General features: G+C 36.2%; 1 protein-coding gene across 1 annotated transcript in view; it reads right to left on the reverse strand.

Moving 5' to 3' along the window:
* Window positions 1–203: 203 nt before the first annotated feature.
* The window catches only part of RNF180 (ring finger protein 180), a 220,717-nt gene continuing 203,963 nt past the window's right edge, over window positions 204–16,957 (reverse strand). Inside the window, exon 8 of the mRNA XM_045285236.1 lies at window positions 204–1,215. Within this exon, the coding sequence (XP_045141171.1) occupies window positions 1,016–1,215 (200 nt within the window). The 3' untranslated portion in view covers window positions 204–1,015. The remainder of the gene's footprint in view (window positions 1,216–16,957) is intronic.

Below are 16,957 nucleotides of genomic sequence, written 5' to 3' on the forward strand. Positions count from 1 at the left end.
TTTCAAAATTTGGATACCTGAACCAGGTCCTTTTTGTACTGGAAAATTCACCACCCCCTTTTTTAAAAAAAAGAAGTGAAACACTAATTCCAAAGATTACTGTAATTACCAATAAAAATCAATGGAAGACTTTATTCTATTCATCTGTAAGCATATGTCCAATAATTCTTTGTTTCAGAAATTAAATCACTTAATAAAATGAACAGATTTTAAAAGCCACTCTTTATTGCACATTTACAATATATTTGACAACTTTCTAGTTACACAAATAACTAAATTAATTACATTTGGGTAATGCATTGCTCAAGATTACTGAAAGTCAGTAAATTATTTTTCCAGGTGATTAATCTTACAATTTGAAAAGTGTTAATATGTCTTCTTCAAGTGTCTATTGGTGGGCATTAGTTTCATAGATTCATTTTTATTTTTGCATTTACTATATAATAAAACATGTTTCACTAAAGCTATTATTAGGTATGTACAAAAGACATAGCGTTTTTGGTGGTAAGGGACACAAATAGAGAAAATTAGAAACCAAATCAAATCTACCCTGCTAGATCAGTTCCCAGAGACTAAGGTTTAATTTTTAATGCATATACTTTGCCTGAGAATAGGTATTGATTAATGCAATATTTTTTATCAATAAAGGCTTTATTTACTCAGATTGTCCTTTCATTTAATACTTTTACTATTTTTTAATATGGAGAGAAATCCTAAATCTGCATAATAAAGTATAAAAGTAACATTGTAAAACTTGAGTTCCAAATCCTAAACTAAGAACTATGAAATTAATGGTGCATTGTTGCTAAATGGATAGATTAGGTCTTGAATAAAGTTAGTTTGTTATATGAAAAACATCAATAAATAAATCCATTATTCCCAGGCTCTCTATAAACAATTTCTATAAGGAAACATTATAAAAACTTTAAAGCACACTCTAAAAAGGTTTAAGTAGTTGTTATTAACATTATCTAGGTTTTATATGATTGTTCAACTGAATTAAGTATGAAAATTCCTAAAACGGAAAGAAAAAATAGCAAAGAAAGCAGAAAACAATGAATCCAATGATCCAATTCACGGAGTAAATGTAGATGATCACCATATCCATGTCAAACCACCATCCCCGGCTGTCATCGTCAAAGTGCAGGTAATCCATCCTGTGCGCGCCATGTGGAAACTGCCTTCTTGTAACTGGGGCTGCGTGTCTGGGAAAACCTAGAAGTAGGAAGAACGTGTTATTTCTAAGCTTGTTCAAGTCAAACAGATTCCAAGCCAAAAGTTACTTTGATTTCACTGAGTGGTAGGTCATGTCCAACGATAAACAGCTGTCAGGAGCAGCCTCGTTGCTGACATTGAAGGACAATGGGAGAAAGGTTAGCAAAGAGATGGACTCAGGAGACTATCTGCTTTCTGTCACTCACTCAAGGAAAATTATTTGAATTCCTTAAATTTAAGTTTTCTCAGATGGCCCATAATTCTATGTTTTAAAATCTGCCAAGGACCAAAATGTAATCCTTCCCACTTGAGAAAATTTTCTAAATATAAACTGTATTCATACTTTATTTTTCCAATGATGTTTACAACTACTGATCTAACTTCTTTTAGCCAACTGAATCTTACATGTCACAGCAGCCTAATTATTTGAGTAAAGCTATGTTGGAAAATATCTCTTATTTTGTTTTAGTAATGAATAAGCTAGAAATACACACTGGTGTTTCTTTCAAACAATTTAGCTTTCATTTTCATAACAAAAGATGATTTAAGAGGGTTTCACTCACCATAATAGAGTAGTTTCTGACTCATAGCATTCCTATAGGACAGAGTAGAACTTCCCAGTGGGTTTCCAAGACCATACTTTTTAAAAAAAATCATTTTATTTGGGGCTCGTACAACTCTTTTCACAATCCATCCATGTATCAAGCACTTTTGTACATTTGTTTCCCTCATCAGTCTCAAAACATTTCCTTTCTACTTGATATCAGCTCATTTCCCCCCTCCCGCCCCACTCCCCTCTCCCTCACGAACCCTTGATAATTTATAAATTATTATTTTGTCATATCTTACACTGCCTAATGTCTCCCTTCACCCATTTCTCCACTGTCTGTACCCCAGGGAGGAGGTTATATGTAGATCACTGTAATCTGTTCCCCCTTTCTCCCTCACCTTCCCTCCACCCTCCCGAGATATCATCACTCTCAACACTGGTCCTGAGAGGTTCATCTGTCCTGAATTCCCTGTGTTTCCAGTTCCCATCTGTACCAGTGTACATCCTCCAGTCTAGCTGGATTTGTAAGGGAGAATTGGGATCATGATAGTGGGGGCGGAGGGGGGGGGGAAGCATTCAAGAACTGGAGGAAAATTTTATGTTTCATCATTGCTACACTGCACCCTGGCTGGCTTGTCTCCTCCCCGTGGCCCTTCTGCAAGGGGATGTCCAATTTCCCACAGATGGGCCCTGGGTCCCCACTCTGCACTCCCCCTCATTCACAATGCTATGATTTTTTTTTTCTTTGATGCCTGATACCTGATCCCTTCCATGCCTTGTGATCTCACAGGCTGGTGTGCTTCTTCCATGTGGGCTTTGTTGTTTCTCAGTTAGATGGCCCCTTGTTTATCTTCCAGCCTATAGGACCCCGGATTCTATAGCTTTTGATAGCTGGGAGCCATCAGCTTTCTTCATTGCATTTGCTTATACACCCACTTTGTGTTCAGCGATCGTGTCGGGGTAGGCTGGTGTGGACCATACATTTTTAGAGGAGTAGAAAGACTTATTTTTCTCCCACAGAGTAGCTGAAGGCTTCGAACTGCTGATCTTGTGGTTAACAGCCCAAATGCACAAATAAGTTATAGTCTGTTACTAAATTAATATGTCATTTCATAGCAATATATTAAAATGCTAATCTTTAAAAAACTTTCTGATATTTATATGCTATTTATTTAGAACTTAAGTGTAAACCCACCCAATGGCAAGTAGTTAGTTGATCAATATATCATTTCAAAGGCATTTAAAAAACAAAATTCAGTTTTCTAAACATTGATACCTGATTATCAATCTTCTGATTTTTCCTTATTTATTATCTACTTTAAGTGTTTCTGTGCTTATTAGTGCTTAATTATGTTACTAGGGACAACGTAATAAAGTGAACAGTAAAGATGTCATTCTGGTACTTGCTGACACCTCTGTGATAAATTTCTGTGATGCTTCAGCTTGAAGTAAATTCTGAATTCAGTTCATCCATTTTAACATGAGTAATGCTTATATTCTGTGCTCTAGGTCAGGCTGAGTATCCTCGTGGAAAGAATGCATTCTATTCCCCTGGATAATAGGATGAGTATTTAAATCCAAATTTCTTTGCTCAAAAGCAACCCTTATATATGTATGTTTTCTTGTAACTCAGACTTACTTGCATTATTTAAAAAAACATGAAATAAGAAAGTATGGGATAAAGATAAAATACATGATATCCTAGAATAAATTATAGTTATACTTTAAAGTTTTTGTAATGTCTAATGTTTTCTGGTGACTTTCATATATGCTTTGATTTTTTATCATTAATTTTTATAACTGAGCAAAACTCTCACATTATGAGATGTTAGCACTTTCATTTTCCTGTTTGCCTTTTCATTATTATTATTGTCTTTAATCTGATTTCTTTTCAAGATTCTCTTTAAGTCTCTTGTCTACTTTGCCCTAGTATGTTCAAGCTAGATAAGAGAATCTAAAAATACATTTTGGGGGCATATGAGGGGGCTTCAAAAAGTTTGTGGAAACATGGAATTAAAAGATAATGGAGCTTTCTGCAGCACCCCTGTATGTTTGTTGTATGAGGTGCTGTCGAGCAGGCTCCTGGTCTCAGGGACACCCTGTACAGCAGAATGAATCACTGCCTGCACTGCCTGCTTCTCACAATTGTTATACTGGAGGCCATTGTAGTGTCAGTTCATTTAGGTGAGGGTTTTCCTCTTTTGCACTAATGCTTTACATTTACCAATCATGGTGTATTTTGCCAGGACTGGCCTCTCTTGATAAGACCTCTCTGTCCGAATATGAGACAAAGTCTCACCATCTTTGCTATGAAGGAACATCTACCTGTACTTCTTTCAAGACAGGTTTGTTTGTTCCTGAGAGTGCAAGGCACTTTCAATATTCTTTACCCACACTGTGATTCAAATGCACCGATTCTTCTCTGGTCATTCCCTGTCCAGATTTAAAATGAATTTGAGGTGATTGAAAAGATCATACACAATTTGGGTCAGGCTCACCTCTGTCCTCAAAGTAACATCGTTGCTCTTGACACTTTAAAAGTAGTGGTGTGCAGCAGAGATGACCAATGCAATACACTGTCTGATTTATTGAATACTGCTTCCATGAGAATTGATTGTTGACCCAAGCAAAATGCAATTCTTGATGACTTCAATCTGTTCTCCCTTTACTATTATGTGGTCTACTCATCCATTGTGAGGATTCTGGGTTTCCAGTGATTTGGAATCCATACTGAATATAATAGTCTTCGATCTTCATCAGTAAATGTTTCACAGCAGTTTTGTGTTCAGCGAGCATACTGCAGGCTGTTGATGAGTCTTCCTGTAATCTGATGCCGTCTTCCTCTTCTAGTCTACCTCTCAGGTAGTTTCTTCAGCATACAAAATGAGTAAGTATGGTGAAAAGATATAACCCCGAAGTGCACCTTTTCCTGATTTTAAACTTTGCTCTGATGGAATGACTGCCTTTTGGGGGTCAGTTCTTGATCTTATGCTCCCTCTTGAAACGGTTAGACATCAGTCAATCCTTCTTGGTAAGTGACTCTGCATCACTTCCATGTGCTTTTCATGCCTTTTATATTATCCCGCGTCTTGGCCACAGAATCCTTCAGCATGTTGCAATACCCAAAAAACAAACTAATGAAGTCAACCCCCTTTTATTTTCAAATTCCAGTTTCCTACAGATATATTTTATTCTCTTTCTGGATAAACATAAATTTTAATCTTGAACCCACTTTGTGGCATTCTACTTTGGAGAACATAAAGAGATTTAATATCACTGGCTTTTTAAAAGAATTCCAGAACGCATTTAAGTTTTATTGACATAGAATTCACATATGATACAATTTAATAGCTCGGCGATATTGAGAGGAATCATACAATCATCAGCACAATCAACTCCAGAACATGTTTTATTCCTTGCGCTCAGCGTTGCTGGCTTCCCAGACATCTAACCAGTGTTTTCAGAAGAGTGGTCAGTACCGTAGTTAAAAGGAGACATTCTGAGTATGGGAAAGAGGGGCAATGGGATTTTAACCATTCAAACATTACACTAATATTTATTCACTAATATAGGTTGAAGAGTAGGTAACAGTGTTACTAGAAATTATTACAGGTAAAAATATGTGCTGTATTGATCCTAAATGTGATTATGTATAGATCTTCTTAGTCCCCTCAGATTAAAAAGTGCTCACTGTTTAGCGCAAAAGAGTAATGGTATACTTATAGAAAACAGTAGAGCTGAGAACAATTGTGCAGCAAAAGTGAAGCACTAAGACAATGGACATTTTGGTTTGCTCTCAAACGGCCCTAGTTCATTTTAGTTTTTCTGGTATAACAGTTAATAGTGTCTCTTTTAAACTAAAAATGCCCTGGTCAATGCTAATTTCCTTTTCAGTGGAAGTCACTGTTAGAAAGTCAGTGTAGAAAGACACTGGATTCAAGAATTCCTAGCTCCAAACTAAAGATGTTTACCTGGGTCCCTCAGGCAAGCCCCTTTTTATAGTTAGCTAGATAATCATCATTGTTTGGTTAAAATGATTTTTTTTTTAAGCTGGAAGAACTGGGATGTTGGAATAAAAATTTGGAATTCCCAGAGCTGTAAACTGGATGGGATTATTTTAATTTCTAAATCACAGTTAGACTAAAAGAAAATCATTTCAGAGACACTATTTGGTAAGTATCAGAATAATTATAACATCAGAAAAATTGCCACGAATACTAATTAAAATGACTAATAGTAATTCCACTATATTGATAAAATTATTTACTTCATGATGCTGTGATAAGGGTGAAATAAATAATACATGTAAAATACGATGCCTTCCAATAAGGATTTACTCAATGTTAAGTTCTTCTACTATTATTTTTTCCCAACAGTTGTATTGGCACATCACTTACATATCATGTAATTCAACAGTCCAATTGTTGGTCCATATCAAGGGGAACTGTGCAACCATCACAACATCAATAGGAGCAGGAAGCTGTCTTTTTTTGACAGTGATTTTTCTTCTTACCACAGCTATCTTTTCTGAATACATCAGTAAGCTGACTGTTCTTCGGTTTGCAACAAACACGTCTGAAACAGCTCCTTTATTCGTTGAACAGACTGCCAACAGGACTATCATAAATCAGAGCTATGCAACGTATTAAATGTTTATGGAGAGTGTGCTACATTCCTTGGGTGGAACAAATAATTAAGCACTCAAAAATTTGTTGAAAGGATGGTGGTTTGAACTCACCCAGAAGTGCTTTTGAAGAAAAGATTACAGATCTGCTTCTGAAAGAAGATCCTAGAAAATCCTATGGAGGTGTACTCTGCCCACATGGGGGCTGCCACGAGTCTGAGCCGATCCAATGGCGACTACCAGCAGCAGCATATGTACTATATGTCAGTGGCCAGTATATGGCCCAACAATTGGACTATTGAATTATATGATATGTAAGTGATGTGCCAATAAAAATGTTGGGAAAAAATGGCTTTAAAATATGGCTCCTGTCTAGCGGAGTGTTTCTTAAATTTTTAGTATTATCATATTGGTAAGCAGAAAAATTAACTTAAATTCCACTTAAAGTAACTATTTTAAGAATAAATGAAAATTAATTAATTAATTAAATTTCTTCCTAAGATTTTCTCAGGCAGGGCAGACCTATGGAGAGCCACAAATATTGTAATATTTAAGATTTATTTGTTCCCTAAGAGTGACCTATTCTCGGAATAAGTTCTACACTCTTGTATAGTGTCGCGATGAGATGCAATCAATTTGAGGCTGTGAGTTCACTTAAAATGCATAGTCTAGGATAATATTTCTCAAAGTGTGTGCTACTGTCCCCTGGAGTGGGGAGTGGGTGGCACTGGAATGATCCAGGGGAGCTGCAAAAGCAGATGCCTATATTTTATTCTTGATTATGGGCTATCATCTAAACGTTTTTAATTGCCATGGGGATGCTGAGTAATTTTCTTTTCCAAAAAGGGGGCAGTAGGCCAAATAAGTTTGGGAACCTATGGTATAGGAAATTGGACACTTAACATCATTATGATAAAAGTCTATGATTTATTTTTATATAGATTTATCTATTAAAATACACAGCCTCTTTTCTAAATAGTGATGTGGATCAGAGTTAAAATATTGAGAAGCTTCTATACCATTGATTCACTGTACCCAGAGTTGAAACAACCTATAGTTTGTACTGAACTGATAATAGTTTGGTATTCCGACATGGTTTAAAGAGTTCTTAGTATTTTCAGTGCATTTTAACTTCACTATTTTATAAGCAGAGAACACAGTAAAGACACATACTTCATAGATATTTGTCATATATCCAAATGAAAAAAAAAACACATTTTAATGAAATTGCACTCTTACAGGAAATGGAAGATACGATTCCACTAGTACCTCTTTTCTGCTCACCACAGTTGCACACATCCTCATTGTCTGAGTGAAGTCAAGCCAGTGTTTCCACACCTACTGAGACATTCATATGGCGTTCCTTTAACTTATTATGGGATAAATTCAACTAATATTGTTTTCTCTTGATGGATAATTCTTTTTTCTTTTTTTATTAAAAGATCATTTCATTGGGGACTCTTACAACTCTTATTACAATCCATACATCAATTGTATCAGGCATATTTGTACATAAGTTGCCATCATTCTTTTCTAGATAGTTACTTTCTACTGAGCCCTTGGTATCAGCTCCTCTTTTTTCCCTCCCCCCATCAACCCTCATGACCCCTTGATAAATAATAAATTATTGTTATTTTCATATCTTACACCGACTGCTGCTTCCCCTCCCTCATGTTTCTGTTGTACTTCCCCTGCCCTTCGGTTGTCACTATTCCCGTCCCTGTTCCTTGATTCTGAATTATTTTCTTTAGAGTGTAAGAAAAGTGATTGATTTTTCAGTTGTATCATTTTTCATAGCAAGAGTAAGTCCCCATTAATTCATAATTGTTTTTTCCACTGGCGGATTCTGCTTGTGTTAATATTTTCTAGGGAATTTTAATGTCTTGTGTTAATATTTTCCAGGGAATTTTAATGTCTGTTTGTAAGGTAGATTGGTCTGTAATTTTCTGTCTTTATGCTACAAAACATTCTAGCTCTGGTGAAAATTCTTTGTGGGTCTCTTTTCTGTATGTATGTTTTACAAGTAAAGGTAAATTGCCTTTTATCTGCACATCTTTTAAAAGAACTTTGCATTGAAAACAGTTTAAGATAGGGCCTCTTTCTGGAGCAAAGGGCAGGTTTGCTTATATAGTCTCAGTATCAGATCACAGCATATCAAATGTTATAAAAGATTTGAGGAGCCCTGGACATGTGCTAGGCTATTAAGTAAGATAGTCGATTTGTTCCCACCATCTGCTCCACTGGAGAAAGAGGTGGCTGTCTGATTCTGTAAAGATTAGAGCTTCGGAAACTCTACAGAACTGCTCTACTCTGTCCAATATACATTGCTATAAATAGGAAGAGAATCCATGGCAAGATTGTTCTTTAAACAAAATATTTGTGTTTCATAAGTGACCTCTCCATTTTAACACAAACTAATACATATTAGATATCATTTGAGATGCCTATGGGAACTGAAATTCAGGCAACAATCACAGGTGATGCTCTTCTGGTGACTGCTACTGCTATGAGTCAACTGCCCTTTATTATTATTTAACATTTTATTGTGTGTTAGCTGAACATTTCCCCAGTGAATTAGTTTCCCATTCAGCAGTTAATACTCACAGTATTCTGTCACTAGTTGCTCTACTTGCAATGCCAGGCTGCTGTCCTTGTTTCCATCTGCCCATTTCCCCCGCCCCTCTTTGCTCTCTCATCTTTGCTTTAAGTAATGTTAAGTAATTTAATGTTCAACATTTGTTCTTGTAGAGTTGATTATTCTAAAGAGCATATTACTCAAAGATATTATTAACCTCTAGGCCAATCTAGTACTTGGCTCTCCCACTTGTCTGTCAGTTTTTTATAAAACTGTGGTGGCTGGAAAGTGCTGTGCTGCTGGAAGCTATGTTAACGGTATTTCAAATATCAGCAGAATCACCTAATATAAGATTTTAAGCAGAGTTCGTAAATTAAGAGTAGACTCTGAAGAAGGAACAGGTTGTACACTTCTAAGGACTAGTCAATGAAAACCTTCTGAATAGCTGAGGAACACTGTCATATTTAGTGCTCATCAGAAGATGAACCCCTCAGGTTGGAGACCCTCAAATCATGACTGGGGAAGAGATGTCTCCTCAAAGTACAGTGCACCTTACTGATACGGAGGGGGTAAGCTTTGGGGACTTCCATATGCGGAGGGGTCACAATGCAAAATGAAAAGACACAGTGAAAATATCCATTAATAATTAGAATATGAATCTAGGAAAATTGGAAGTCAGAAAAAAAGAAATGGAACACATACATATTGACATCCTAGTCATCCGCGAGCTGGAATGGACTGGCATTGGCTATTTGTAATCAGAAAATCACCTGGTTTACTATTTCAGGAATGACACAATCATGAGGAACTGCTTTGCACTCATAGTCAAAGTGGACATTTCAAGAAATAATTTGATGTAGAATACAGTCTGTGATAGGGTTATATCTATATGACTTCAAGGAAATCCAATCAATAAAATGTTATTAAAATATATGGACCTGTCACAAAATCTAGTGATGAAGAAATGTAAGCATTTTACCAGTATCTTCTGTCAGAAATTGATCAAACATGCAATTGTGATGCATTTATAATTATTGGCAATTGGAATGTGACTTGAATGCAGAAGAGGAAGGAATAGTTGTTGGAAAATATGGTCTCAATAATAGAAAAGAAGCTGGAATTGCATGATAGGATGTTGCAAAAGCAATGACTTGTTCATAGCAAATATATATTTTTAACAACATACATGGTGTCTATACACATGGACTTCTCCAGATGGAATACATAGAAACCAAATTGCCTAAATCTGAGGGAAGAGATGATGGAGAAGCTCAGTATTAGTAACTAAAACCAGGCTATAAACTGGCTGTGGAACTGACCATCAATTGCTCATATGTAGGTTCAGGTTCATGAGAGTCAAAATAGGATGTTGAGTCTATCCCACTTGAATTTCAAAAGCATCTCAAGAACAGATTTAATGCATTAAACCCTAAGGAGGGCATCAAGAACATAATACTGAAGAAAGCACAGGGCATTGAAAGGAAAGGAAAGAAAGAAAAGATCAAAGTGGATGTCAGAAGAGACTCTGAAACTTGCTCTTAATCATAGGGCAGCTAAGTCAAGTGGAAGAAATGTTGAAGTGCAAGAGATGGGTAAAAATTTCAAAGGACAGCTTAAGAAAACAAAGTAAAATATTATAATGAAATGTGAAAAGATCTAGACCTCAAAAACCAAAGAGGAAGGACATGCTCTGGATATCTTAAACTCAAAGAATTGAAGAAAAAATTCAGGCCTTGAGTTACAATATTGAAAGGTTCAATGGGAAAAATATTGAATGATGCAGGAAACATCAAAAGAAGATGGAAAGAATACATAATCACTGTACTATATCGAGCTAGTTGACATTCGCCCATTTCAGAAGGTAGCATGTGAGCAAGAAGCACGGTTGCTGAAGGAGGACATTCACGTTTCACTGAAAGCATTAGCTGAGTGGTGATACTGGGAGTGTAGAGGGAGGGTGGGTTGGAAAGGGGGAACCGATTACAAGGATCTACATGTGACCTCTTTCCTGGGGTACGGACAACAGAAAAGTGGGTGAAGGGAGACATCAGACAGGGCAAGATATGACAAAATAATAATTTATAAATTATTAAGGGCTCATGAGAGAGGGGGAATTGGGGAGGAAGGGGAAAAAAAGAGGACTTCATGCCAGGGGCTTAAGTGGAGAGCAAATGTTTTGAGAATGATGAGGGCAATGAATGTACAAATATGCTTTACATGGTTGATGTATGTATGGGTTGTGATAAGAGTTGTATGAACCCCTCATAAAACTATTAAAAATAAATAAAATAAACTAAAAAAATTAATGGATTATGAGTTGAAATATTTCAACAAGCTGATGAAATGCTGGAAGTACTCACTTGTCTATGCCAGGTTATTTGGAAGACAGCTACTTGGCCAACTTACTTGAAGAGATTAATATTTGTACCCTTTCCAAGGAGTGGTGAACTCATGGAATACTCAAAATGATGGAATAATATTACTGTTATCACATGAAACTAAAATTTTTCTGAATGTCAACCAACAGTAGTTGCCAGTACATTGACAGGGATCTTCCAGAGATTCAGGCTGGATGTGAATATGAGGATGCGGGATATCATTGTAGATGTCAAGTGAATTTTGGTACAAAGTGGAAAATACCAGAAAGATGTTTATTTGTATTTTATTGACTATGCCAAGGATTTGGGCTGTTGTGGATCATCACAAACTATGGATAGCCTTGAGAAGAATGGGAATTCCAAAACATTTCATTGTGATCATGAGGAACTTGGACATAGATCAGGAGGCAGTTGTGGCAGCAGAACAAGGTTGAAACTCGGGAAAGGTAAGTGTCAGGGTGTATTCTCTCACCATACTTATTCAATCTGAATGCTGAGCAAATCATCTGAGAAGCTGGACTGTATGAAGAAAAATGTGGCATCAGGATTGGAGGGAGGCTTATTAACAACCTGTTACATGCAGATGACACAATCCTGCTTACCAAAAATGAGGAGGACTTGAAGCTCTTGCAGATGAAGATCAAACCTGCAGTATGGATTATAACTCAAGGTAAAGAAGACCAAAATCCTCACAACTAGACCTCACTATGATAAATGGACAAAAGGTTGTCATCGTCAAGGATTTTGTCTTGCTTGGACCCACAATCAATGATCATGGAAGCAGCAGCAGGTGATCAAAATTAGGTAAACCTGCTGCACAAGACCGCTTTAGAGTATCGAAGAAAAAGGATGTTACTTTGAGGACTAAGGTACACCTGACCAAGCCATGGTGTTTTCCATTGCTTCACGTGCATGTTACAGTTGGAAACTGAATAAGGAAGAAGAAACGATGCATTTGAATTGTGGTGCTGGAGAAGAATATTGAAATTATCATGAGCTGATAAAAGGATAAACCAATTGACCTTGGAAGAAGTATGGATGGCTCGTTAGAGGTGAGGATGGTGAGACTTGGTCTTACATTCTTTGGAGACATCAGCAGAGACCAGTCCCTGGAGAAGAATGTCATACTTGGTAGAGGGGCAGTGAGAAACAGGAAGGCCATCAAGGAGAGGGATTGACACTGGCTGCAACCAGGGACTCAGCTTAGGAACAATTGTAAGGGTGGAGCAGGGCTGGGCAGTGTTTCCTTCTGTTGTTCATCAGGTGGACATTGGTGGGAACCAACTTGATGGACCCTAACAATTTCAATTCAAATTCTTTGCCTAATTTTCAAAAATTAAATTTTTGCTGTATTTTAAGAGTATTTTATAAATTCTGAATATTTAAACATCATCATATAAACAATTCCCTCAGTTTTTCCCAATCTTTCTTTTAATTTTGTTAATACCCTTTAGTGTATACACCTTTAAATTTTGATTAAATCTAATTCATTTTTCTCTCATGCTACTGGTGTCATATTTAGTAATCCACTATCAAAACTTATATCCTACACCATTGTATCTATATTTTTTCCTAACATTGTTATGGCTTCAATTTTTATATTTAGATGAGTGATCCATTTTGATTTATAAGAGGTATTGGTTCAGGTTCTTTTAAATATGGCCACTGGATTCAGATCGCTAATGTTTTGTTTAGGGCTTCTGCAACTGAATGCATAAGGAAATTTACTACTTAGTTTTCTTTTGTTGTGACACCTTCATTTATCCTTCCTTCGTATACTGGTCTATTATTTTCTAGTTCATGGATCAATTTTATAATTTTTATATAACATTCATTTACTGAAAATTTTCTTCGTTCTGGTACACTTAGAGATCTTCACAAATAGTCTGGACTCAGTACACAATTTATTTCACCTTCCCTCATGGTTTGAAATCGAGCACGGAGACCCAGGAGACATAATCAGTGAAAGTGGCTGTCCACTGAAGATGTGTTTGCTTCTGTGAGTGTGCAGTTACCAATTAGGCTGAGAAACTACAGCACTCTTTTTCTCCACTTCCACCAACCCTTATGTTCCAGGTAGAGACTGCTCTGTCATCCTTGGGCTTGGGGACAATGTAGATCAAAGTTTAGAGGGAAATACTTTGATGTTAATAAGAAAATTGATGGAAAATAATGAAATGAATTACCAAAGTATTGAAGAATAGGAGAAATAATGATGAAGGCTACATACGAATGGTTTTCCCACAGAGGGAGGGAAAAAATAAGAAAAATTCATAGTGTTGAAAAAGAGCTGTGAAAAAAAAAATCTCCATGAGGATATCAAGTTTAAAAGGAAAAGAACTACTTACATGTGAGAATCAAAAATAGGTACTTTATCTTCATAAATGCTGTTTTATAAAAAGTAGATTATCTCAGAAGAATTTTTCTATCATATTTTGGGAGGAAAAAGGACTATCAAAATTTTAGATAACAAGAAATAATTCAAATTTATATTCATCATAAAAACCATAATAAAGGAACCATTATATTAAAAGTTCATTCATTGACAGAAAGACTGTCAATGGTTACATCACTAACTTCTCAATTCCAGCAGCAGCTTGCACCAAATTCAAAACCCACTCCCACTGAGTTGAGCTCACAGCAACCCTAAGAGACAGAGTAGAACCACAGAAGTGTAGGCCCCATCTTTCTCCCTCAGCACGTGGCTAGTACTTTCAAACTGCGGCCCTTACATATCACAGCCCAAGGTGTTACCATCACCACCACAGTGCCACCAGGGCGGGTAAGCTCGCATCCTCAGCAGTCTAGCACACCTTAGCAGTTTGCACAGTAATTTAGTTCATAAGGGGTGTTCTATAAATATTTACTGAATGGATGGATAGAGACCTACCTAGAGTTGAGGTTTCAGAGAGTGGAACAGAATACATATTTAGGGTTTTTTTTGGGGGGGGGGAAATGTTTCAAAAATCAAGTCTATCAAATATGTTTTTAGCAGAAATTGAAAATCTTTATGAATACATTTTGTAGCTCAAATTGTAGATACTTTTTTTAGTTCTTAGAAAGAATATTCTTTAGAGTTTAATTCAGAGAGCTCTGGAATCTATAGTAAAACAAGTATGTCCTATTCTTCAATTCTGATGGACAGACAGAATGCTGAAGCATGATATTTTACTGCCATTTTCTTAATATTACATAAGAATTTTGTTGTGTCAAAAATTGATTGATATAAGTAGGCCTTAGCAGAGGTGGAGTGATATTTTTATCATCACAAATAGGTATAGAGTATGTTAATGTACTTCAAAAATTAATGCAAAAGAGACCTTGAATTTCATGTTTATCTCCTTTACCTTTAGGTTAGCAGTCAAATATATTAATCCTGAAAAATTAACATATTTCCACCTTTTATACTGAACAAGTTAAATATGTTACAGATTACTTACAATTTTAATTTATAACATCTGCTTAGATTTTAATAGAGTTAATAAATTTACCAACAAAAAAAAAGGAGAGAAAGAAAACCCCCAAAAGATTTTTGGTCTATTGTCAGGTAAGAAGCTGAGTACCATATGTTTATTGTGTGTGTCTAATGGTTTTGTTACTGGAAATGACAATTGTTGCTCTTACATTTTAAAATAATGGAATAAAGTTCACATGAAATAAATGCATTCTTTTAAAAATACCATGTAATCATTATCTCTAAAAGTTTCTATAAGTTTTAAAAAATTCTAAAAATTTAAAAAGTCCTAAAAAATTCTACAAGTTTCATTTCCCAAGGGGTAACTTCTCTGTGAAACAGTGTGAATCATCGATCTGTATTCTTTTTCCATCGACTTCCCCATTGTCGAGACTTCGTACAAATGAACCAAAAGGTCACGTATTTGAGTCTTCTTTTCATCTGGATTCTTTTGAGGTCCCTCCATGCTGTATCAGAATTTTTTTCATTTTATGGCTTAGTAATTGACCTTTGTATGTAGATGTCAAAAGTTGTTTATTCATTCACTGATGAAAATTTGGGTGGGCCATCTCCACTTTCTGGTTATTTTGTATAGTTCTATTACTAACATATTACAGCTATGAGCATAACATACTGCTGCTATGAACAATGCTACATCTTTTTGTACCTGTTTTCAATTCTTTTGGTTATTCTTTGCATGTCAAGAGTGAAAATTTGTGGTCATGTGGTAGATAATTCTACATTTAACTTTTAAGGAACACCAAACTATTTCCACAGCAGCTGAATTTTTCTTCCATTCCCACAAAAAATGTACAAGGGTTCTATTTGCACTAAATTTTCTCCAATATTTCTTACTTAATGTGTATTTTTATAGTTGTTATGTAGCCGTTCTGTTGTTGCATGCCTGTCAATCCTGTCACAACTGACAGAACCCTCATGTGTCAGAGGAGAACTGACTACAGGGTTTCCTGGCTGTAATCTTTACAGAAACTGAATGCCAGGTCTTTTTCCCTCTGTGCCACAGGGTGAGTTCAAACTGCCAACCTTTTGGGTATCAGCTGAGTGCTGAATTGCTGCAGCACCAGTCATCGTGGATGTGAAGTGCACTGCAGTTTTTTCCCCCCAAAACTATCTTAGTGGGAGCTCATACAGATATCATGCTATTCCATAGTTCAATCCCATCAAGCAGCATTGTAACATTGCTACTACAATCTGTTTCAAAACAGTTCTTCCTTCTTGAACTGCTTGACATCAGCTCCTTTACCCCTCCTCCCCCAACATACCCCCCAGAAATTCTTATTCTAATTATTATCTCTGTAGATTTATCAATCCCGTGTTTCACATATCAAGAAATAGAAAAACATATAACAATTCAACCGGGCTACCCACAATGACAAAATACATCAGAAATTACCGCCAATATGAAAAAGCAAAATAAAACCACAAAACCCACAAGTATTGAAAACTCTGTGAGACCCAAAGTGCACCAGATGAAGGATCAACTGACAGGTTGATCTATTTTAACCATTCATGTCAGATTTATCGTTTTGATCTCTTACAGTCATCTCTCCAATACTCTGTTTAGTAATCAGTTTATTTCCATCCCTCAATTATGGATAGAAGGAAATAATTGGAAGCTTAGTTCCTGTGTAAAATTCGCAAATGTATCTTGGGCTTTCACTGTCATCCATATCCTTCTATAAAACAGAATCTCACAGTTTAAACTGTGACACTATTCCCTCCTTTGATTTTGGATTACATAAATGACAATCCTTGGGTCACAGGTGTTGGTGTGCTTCTTCTGTGTGGACTTAGATGACATCTCACTTAAATGGCTGCTTATTTGGAAACAAGCCACTAAGACCCCAGACACTATTCTATCTGATAGCTGGGCACTATCTGATTTGTTCACCACACTTTGCTATAGTACCCATATCTTCTGTGTTTCTCTCATAAGGGCACTTATTGAGCAGGGCCATGTTATAAAAACATTGTGGTTTTGATTTGCATTGCCCCAATGATTAATATTCTTGGACTGCTAGCTGTAAACTGAACTGGGTGGTTCAAATCCACTAGTTGCTCTGTGGGACAAAGATGAAGCTGTCTGCTTCCATAAAGATTTACAAAGCCTCAAAAACCCTATATTGGGTCACAATGAGTT

This window comes from Echinops telfairi, unplaced genomic scaffold (assembly GCF_000313985.2).
Source record: "Echinops telfairi isolate 266 unplaced genomic scaffold, ASM31398v2 ScPeMD7_7469;HRSCAF=8507_1, whole genome shotgun sequence".
NCBI lineage: Eukaryota > Metazoa > Chordata > Mammalia > Afrosoricida > Tenrecidae > Echinops > Echinops telfairi.